This window comes from Silurus meridionalis, chromosome 4 (assembly GCF_014805685.1).
Source record: "Silurus meridionalis isolate SWU-2019-XX chromosome 4, ASM1480568v1, whole genome shotgun sequence".
NCBI lineage: Eukaryota > Metazoa > Chordata > Actinopteri > Siluriformes > Siluridae > Silurus > Silurus meridionalis.
This window is the reverse complement of record NC_060887.1, coordinates 15,853,952-15,862,701: the sequence shown is the minus strand read 5'-3', so window position 1 is coordinate 15,862,701 and position 8,750 is coordinate 15,853,952. Positions and strand designations below refer to the sequence as shown.

Sequence of the window (8,750 nt, the reverse complement as noted above, 5' to 3'; positions counted from 1 at the left end):
ATGACTGATGACACAAAACACCTGATAACTATGTAAATGAGTTTAGGCCTTTAAACAGAAAGTAGTTTGATGGTTAGTGTGTGTGTGTGTGTGTGAGAAAGAGAGAGATCTTGGTTGCCAGTTTGGAGTGACTGATTTAGGTACAGTCACCTTCATAAACATTATAACCAGTGATTTGAGGAGACCTGTCGAATCTGGCCAGATGAACATCTGTACTAATTTCACAGTGATAGCGAATATCTGGGTCAGAAACACATGATATGGTACTATCACTTATCATCATCATTATCATCAGTATCATCAGTGCCTGATAGAGGACCAGCAGTGCTGATGTCAACAAAACCCTGATGGATTTGCTGAGGAACACATAGTCAAGCAGAAGGTGCTGAGGACAACTGAACAGATCAGCAAGTCAGCACTGCCTAGTATGCAGAACATCTACACCAGAACCAGAGCACAAAGGATCCTATAGGCTCCACCAACGTATACAGACTGTCCCACTGTATGAGAAACTCCTCCGCAACCACGTGACCATGACTGAGAAGAGAAAGAGAGGCTTTAACCACATAGATTCTTCTCACCTCCTCTCCTCACTACTACTCCAGTTTCTAAAACGAACACTAACACACACACGGAGCACCAGGACAGTGAGTGCAAATATAAGATATATGTGCATGCACTGTACTGTATGTATATAAATACCTGAACAGATTTGTATCTGAATACTGGGTTCCGATCGGCTGGAATGAAGGTGCGATTGTCAGACTATTGAAGACAGAGGTAGTTGCAGTGAGATTAATCAGCATTCTAAATAAATTCACAGCCTTAAAATCACTATAACTAAAGTAAAACATTGATGGTTTAATACAGAGAGAGACAGCTGTTTTCTTCATGTTTTTTATATGATGAATATGGCGATTTTGATAAATGGCGATGGAGAATTTGACAAATTGGAGAATATTAATGCAAAATTCAGATATATAACAAAAAGAGGTTACCAAGAACAGTTTCATTGTTAGTGACATGACAGATGCATTCACACACAATCTCTCTCTCAGTCTCTAATAACTATCTACTGAAACGTGTTCAAATGTAAATGTAACCTTATGGCATTACTTGATCTCTGTGTATGATTTAGAGTGGGACAAATCCGAGTTGAGGAGGTGGTAGCTCAGTGGTTACAATGGTGAGTTCAAATCTGATCTGAGCTGAAATTCTGTGTCTTTGTTTCAACTGAAGATGCAGCAGAGACTCTTTCCATAAATGTTAAATTAAATCTCCTGACAAAAAGTTTCCATGTGTCAGTGTTTTTATGCATCGGTTACACGTCCCTGTGAATGAGCTGTTACTATGGAAATTATAACGTATTAACCCCGAGAATATGAATAATTGGTTATTGTAAATTGTAGATTATGGATTGTACATGATCAGGTTATAGGGCAGACATGATAAGACATAGTAGATCATGCAGTACAGATTATAGATTATTATATACAGGACATGGATGATGATGAGATGTTAGTCTTCCAGCTGCAGTGGACATGCAACTGCAATGACAATGACGTTTACACCCTAAACACACACACATTCCTACTGAATCGGTCACCATGGAGATTTGTGTGTGGAGATTTGTTGTTGGTCACCAATCAGAATCAGGATTGAGGAGGTGGAGTCACCCCCTCCCAAACACACACTGCATCCCATAATACTTGTGTCATGCTCTGAAAATGAGGCCACTTAGAGATGGAGCGAAGAGCACGTAAACCATGAAGGATGCACTGACGTGTGACCTACTTACTTTTAAGAATAAACACACACATACACAGACTATGTATCAGAGTGGTGTGTGTCTGAAGTAGTAGTAGGAGGGACCAGATATTTATCCTATAATGTTCTCTTAGATGTTAATAGTAACCCGGTTACACAGAAGCAGGTCAGCAGTAATGTTTGCATTATTTGCACTTTACACTTTATTTTTTATACCAGGACTTTAATGACAATCACACTGTTTTGACAATTTAGTCTGTACTAAATCTGTCATAGACATATCCCTTTCTGTTTAATTTATGTATGTTTTATATATATATATATATATATATATATATATATATATATATATATATATATATATATATATATATATATACACATACACACCTTATAGTATAGACTATAATAATAATATAATAATAATATAGACTATACTTTTAATATACTTTTATACTTATTTTAATTATTATGTTACTTTATTCTTTTTTTTTTTATTTTATGTTTTCTACAAGTTTTTCATGTTTACATGTTGGGCAGTCGTGACAAAGCATTTCACTACATGTCGTATTCTGTATGAATGTGTATGTTACAAATAAAATTTTATTTTACTGAATGTGTGATTTTATAATGCATTATAACTTCTCACTACTTCGAGAGGTATACTGTACTATAGTGGGTGTGTCATAAAAGATGAATACCTCTGATTGCATTCTAGTATTGGACATTAATGTGCATTTGCAAATTAAAGGTAATTTGACAGTTTAACTTCAGCAAGTTCATGTGTAAAGACTAGAGACAAAAAAATAGAGGTGTGTAGGTGGGAGCTCAGTGGTTGAGGCTCTGGGCCACCCTTGGGGCCCCTGGGCAAGGCCCTTAACCCTCAGTGCTTACTGTATCATGGTTGGCTCTGTGATCTGAACCCAGCTAATAACATTGCTGGGATATGATAAGAAAGAATTTCACTGTGTTGTAACAAGTATAAACAATTTTATATTTTTAATTACATCTTCGTAATTCGAAACGAGGGATATAAATATCAGCAAAAGGATGTTACGCTTTACAAACTGAAAAAAAGTTTGTATTTTTCAATACAAACTTTTTTTCAGTTTGTAAAGCGTAACATCCTTTTCCTGCCAATTAAGGCTTTTACCTATTTTGATTAATTTGACCTAGGTGTTCCCCAGATATTTATATCTCTCATTTTGAATTACGAAGATGTACTTAAAAATATAAAATATTAATGTGAATATTCTTATATATTTTACTTATAAATTCAGGTGCCAGTAATTGTGCCACACTTACAATACATTTTTTTTTAGCAAATTCATGTGTGATGCAAAATGTTTGCTGCTGTCTGATATCCGCAAAAGCAGAGTATTTTGTACATTTTTGAGCAAAAGTTAAAAAGGTTAAAAAAATTCTTACAGTCTTCTTTGCCGATATCTACTAGGGTGCTTATAGTATTTTTGGAGGGCACTGTATTAACTGGACACCAGTAGGAACCATTATAACATCATTAACTTTATAAACTTGTTTCTCTTGTTTGATGATAATGATTTAATGATGTGCAAACAAATGACCTAATGGAAACCATATGATAATGGGTTTAATGGTTCACAGCTAATGGTTTGTACTTGTATTTGTATTTGTATTTGTGGAAACTATTAGAATATACAGTATGTTGTGGTTTCAGTTGTTTTTTTCATATTTGTGCCTTATGAAGATAAAAGATTGTTAACAAAACAACAATAATAATATCACTGTTTACTAATAGTAATAATCACAAATGAATAATCATTTAAACTGTTAATCGGATGAACAGAGAGGAGTCGGTGCTGCTGTAAACATGGTGATGAGTTTATTAAGTTTGTGACTTTCAGTGTTTATGAATACAGTTACAGAGCAATGATTCTGAAATAAATATGAGATTATAATCAATAACGCTGAATATTACAAACACACCGCATGCTCTATTCTACATGTATTACACTCTTTCATACTACAACTGTGTGTTACAGGTTAATCTCCGCCTTAAAGCTTTGTCTTATCCAGTTAGTTTGCGTGTGTATGTATGTGTGGCACATATCAGGTTTTGATCTCATATGTTACTATTTTCCTACTTATAAGTTCATGTTTTTTATAATAATGTATTTTACACAGAATGTGAATTGAAGTAAAGCTGCTGATTTGTAAGCTGTCTGGGGATTTATATTTCTTATGACTGGGCCTCATTTATCAGTGGTTTAGTAAATGCATGTGCACAAAGATCTATAGCAGCTGATAAACATGTATCCACACCCACAAATCTCTAAAACTCATAAAGAGCTGAAAGAAAATGATCAAACGAACACTAGGAAGTGAACGTATGGCAAGCTTTAACTTTTCCACTAATGCAGCTCAGCACAAACATCTCCTCCTTCCTAAGGTGCTGTTACTTTTGTCTTTATTGAATGGTGAGTCTTGATTTTTCTATGTTAGGGAACTCTTGCATGACAACAGAAAAGGCTTCCAATGAGTTCACCATGAATTTAAGTCCCAGTGATTGCATAGCCTGTGGGATAGTGTGATTAGCCCAAATGTCTGTCAGTCACAGCTATACTAGTCAGTTTTTAGTGGATAATAAAAATGTGTTTTAATTGTGTTTTTAACAGTATGAGGGTGTCTGAGTTCTTTTTCGGGCTAGACTTTGATGGAAAAACTACATATGTGTGTTCCATGTGTGTGTGTGTGTGCACGTCACTCTTTGCAGGTGTGTATGAGCACTGTGTTTTTGCACTGCTGACATCGGACTGAGCAGCACCACGAGAATTTACAGGAGCAGCGCTGAACCACCTCGGCTCGCCCCGAGCGGAAACCCGGACCACAGCACAACAGCTCACAGCCATCCGGGGCTAAACGTGATGTCCCTGTGTTCCGGAGGAGTAGGTAGGTGTAAGAGAGGAATAGTGAGAAAGAGAGAGAGAGAGAGAGAGATGTATAAAAGTTCTGTAACAGCCTGAGTTTATACTGATGAACAAAGAAAAGGTTCAACGGTTTAAACCTATATTTAACTAATATGAGTGGGTGGGGCCAACTGAGAAAAGAATGAGTGCTGTAATAGTTTGTGTGTGAGGACTGAGGGCAGTTCTAAGGAAAGGAGGTGGGGCACTAAGACATCATGATGTACCATTATGTAAATAGTTACCATTGCAGCGGCGACCTGCAGTTCCCAGAATGCCGTTCTCAGGATCCAGGCGACAGAAATCAGGAGAAGTGGCCAAGTAGACAAGATCTCGTGCAGCTGGCGGCTTCACATCAGGGTCCTTTGGCAGCAGAGCAGCACGAGAGCCAATACGTGTCAGACGCACCTGAGAATGGCACATCCCAGATCATTCCAAGAAACGTATAAATATGTCTGATTAGTGTTATTAAATAATGTTGGCCTTGTACCTCTGTGGCTCCGTCAAATCGTTCCTTCAGTACAGTGCCGACCCTGCGGAATGGGGGCATCACCTTCCAACACGTTCTGAGCTCACAGGAACCTGAAACACCATGGCACTTACACTCCACCTGCATGTTGTGTAGGATAGCCTGGAGAGAGAGAGAGATACAAAGAAAAAATGGAGTGAATTGAACTGAAGTAAGTGGTTTTGTGTTTAATAGCATCTATTCCATGCTGAATTTTTCTGCTCACCTTTCGTCCTGCTTCGTTATTGTGGATGTTCATTAGCGGTCGCCCAGATGACGTGCCCTTTACACGCTCTGGCTCATCTACGAATGTCTGAGAAAACGCAACACCATACGACAGATTATCTGAACACCCCGACCACTGAAACCCTGCAAAGAGACACACAGACACGAGGACATGAGGATTGGCAATAACAGTGCCGTGATGTACCTCAAGCTTGCTTATTTAAAAGAAAGATAAGACATTGTATATTTATTTGAGCTACCTTTAGCTGATGGATAACAAAGTGTGCGTGGACTGACTCACCCTCAGGACTGACTCCCCTGACCTTGCGGTCACAGCCACACCTTTCCAGCTCCCCTCGGCTGCAGCCTCTTGTCACTGCAACAGCTACAGCTGCAGAGGACAGGGCATGGACAAACGCCGCCTCCCGTGTCCCTGCAATGCATGCACAAGCATGTGTTAAAGGTAATGTGTGTGTGTGTGTGTGTGTGTGTGTGTGTGTGTGAGAGAGAAAGGTGAGAATAAGATGTTAGAGGTGAAATTTCTGACCTTGATTCATAACCCGGCCGAACACATTAACACCACGAGGAGTAGTAGAGCAGTTCCACCTCCGATTACGGAACTGATGCTGACACTGAGATTAAGAGACAGGCAGACAGAGACACACATAATCAAGTGTATGTTGGAAAGTATGTGAAGGTTCTTGAGGCTTGGCTTTTATGTCCAAAACTTATCAACCACACTTAACACATTTATTATGAGGAAAAAGGTCTACTGACTTCGAAACGTTTGTGTATCATAAAGACAACCACTAGAGGGCACCAGAGAGTTTTTGGCTGCACACTAGCATGAAGCTAGAGTTAGGGTTGGGATTAGTTACCTAGAGTTTGTAATTTTTACATTTACAATTACAATTATAACATTTGGCAGATGCCCTTATCCAGAGCGACTTACATTGATCTCGTTCATACAACTGAGCAGCTATGGTGTTACAGGCCTTGCAAAGGGGCCCAGAAATGGCAGCCTGGTGTTGCTGGGATTTGAACTCACGTCCTTTGGATCCAAAGTCTTAAACTAAGCTACCACCTTCCATTTGTATATGTGTATTTACTGCTACTGCTTGTGGCCATGGCCTGTTCTGCATTTTCTCTTACCTCATCGATGACCATCTCAGCTGCTTTGCGAACAGACTCCATTACTTCCCCTCGTGCCCTACACACAGCCATCTGCCCCACTGACAGGCCCCGGAGACGAACACACACCCCTGAACCAGACACCGGCCGAGAGCGCGGCACACGCATCAGAGAACTGCACACAGACAGGCGGACAAATTAAGAGAGATATACAGTTACAAAGTTATATAGGTTTGTGAGGTTGAGACTAATAAACAGATACAAGGAGATTGGCAAAAAGGGATAGTAGACAGCAGAACAAACAGTAGTATGCAGACAAACATTAAGAAAGACAGGAGGAGATACTAATAAGCAGGAAGAGAGATAGACACAAAGAGGAGGTGGAACACAGACAGAAAGAGTCAGACAGGACAGTGTGTCTGTTACTGTACAGAGGTAGAAGAAGATTTACTCACTGCATACAGTAAAAGATACAATTAATAACCCTAACTCCACCCTAAAACCCACCCATTTCTCCACTTCTAAAGCTACTAACTTTCTTTCGGCTTTTCAGCGGATCATCAGAGGATCATCCGCATGTTTGATTTGGCACATGTTTTTACGCTGGATGCCCTTCCTAACGCAACCCTCCCCATTTATCCGGGCTTGGGACCGGCACTAAGAGAGGCTGGGGTTGGTTCCCTGGCCGGGGATCGAACCCGGGCCGCAGCGGTACAGCTACTTTCAATTCAGGTGAATTGTTAGAAATGTGCACATATGAGTATAATGTTTACATATGTGTGTTGTCATTAACTTTCACTTACAGCCAGGTTGTTGCCATGGTGAGGTGGGTTGCCCATAGCAACAGCAGGAGGCGTCGTCCCGTGCGATTAAAAGAAGAGACAGTGGGCATCAGACTGTCTATCCTTCTGTCTGTCTCTCTATCTGTCTGTTTGCTTATCTATCTATTTATCTGCCTGTCTATCAATCAGTCATCAGTCTGTTTGTGCATCTGTCTATAATTCCATTGATCACGTCTACCTGTTTATATGCCTGTATTATTGTTTGTTGGGTCAGTCGATAGGTGTCTGTCCATCAGTCTGTCTGTCTGTCTGTCTGTCTGTCTGTCTGTCTGTCTCAGTCTCTCAGTTGCTGTGTTGGGGATTTTCCCCACATATCTGTAAAAAGGAGTTTCAGTAATCAGCAGCTGTAACATTACACATAAACATACTAAACAATCTCATCTGCTGTGTTCCGATTGGTCAAGAACAGTATGGTGTGTTCTGATTGTTTGAGAGCATTACTTTGTTTTGTTTGCTTATCATTTATTGATCTGATAAAATTATTAAAAGAGGACACCATTAACAAAATGTGTCACATGTCACAAGACAACAAAAAAGCGATGTTTAAATGTAATGAGGAAGTGAGTCTTACCTGTCAAGCTCACCAGAGCAACCATCCAATAATAATAACGACAAAAATAAAAGATAAATCCAGCACGATGAAAATTAAAAGTGCTTCAGTAAGATTTTACTCATGCTTTATTTATGTAAGGATTAATAATTTGATAAGTCACCAGTCTTTCGTTTTATCATAATAATCGGTATCAGAACACATTGGTCTGTAACTGGACTGTATAAATTAATTTAAAGATGTAATTATTAATTACAGTCCAAAGAAAGTTAGAATTGAAGGTCAAATGTAGCCCCAGTTATAATCCCTGTGTAGAGACAGTGTGTCCAGAACAAAAACAAAAAGGGTGTATTCCTCTAGAGGAGGACGATCCGGAGAAGTGTGAAGGCACCAGTGGAGGTAAAGGAGGTGGCACAGGGGTTATAAAGAGAAAGAGAGAGAGAGAGAGAGAGAGAGAGAGAGAGATGAGCTCAGCCTCATTATGACAGAGCACTGAACACGCTGTATATGTGTATGTGTATGCATTTTGTCTTTAATAGATATTATATTATATATTATGAATGCTTCATTCTTATAAGTGACTTTTATTTGAATAAACTGATTGCAAGCACAAACTAATCATACTTTATTTTAACACTGAAACACACACACACACACACACACACACACACACACACACACACTATTAAATGGATGAGTGTTGTAATGCCCTCTGCTATACTTAACCTTATGCATAAGTCATGTGTGTGAATAAGGCAGAGGCAGAGAGAGAGAGAGAGAGAGAG

At 39.2% G+C, this 8,750-nt stretch overlaps 1 protein-coding gene across 1 annotated transcript; it reads right to left on the bottom strand.

The window, feature by feature from the left end:
- Positions 1 to 4,506: 4,506 nt before the first annotated feature.
- wnt4b (wingless-type MMTV integration site family, member 4b) lies at positions 4,507 to 8,422 on the bottom strand. Its single transcript, XM_046848351.1, has 8 exons — positions 7,377 to 8,422; positions 6,595 to 6,748; positions 5,990 to 6,074; positions 5,744 to 5,875; positions 5,444 to 5,586; positions 5,200 to 5,340; positions 4,955 to 5,117; positions 4,507 to 4,676 (listed from the first exon to the last, which is right to left on the bottom strand). Exons 1-8 carry the CDS (start codon positions 7,463 to 7,465, stop codon positions 4,507 to 4,509), a joined length of 1,077 nt encoding a protein of 358 aa, XP_046704307.1. The 5' UTR covers positions 7,466 to 8,422.
- Between the last annotated feature and the right edge of the window lie 328 nt (positions 8,423 to 8,750).

What these genes read in the sequence shown, in the direction of transcription:
- wnt4b (XM_046848351.1), bottom strand. Translation starts at nt 7,465, where the DNA reads ATGCCCACTGTCTCTTCTTTTAATCGCACGGGACGACGCCTCCTGCTG. An exon ending in CAGGGGAGTCAGTCCTGAGG is followed by an intron (nt 5,587 to 5,743) that starts GTGAGTCAGTCC and finishes GTCTCTTTGCAG; the next exon opens with GGTTTCAGTGGTCGGGGTGT. An exon ending in ATAACGAAGCAGGACGAAAG is followed by an intron (nt 5,341 to 5,443) that starts GTGAGCAGAAAA and finishes CTCTCTCTCCAG; the next exon opens with GCTATCCTACACAACATGCA.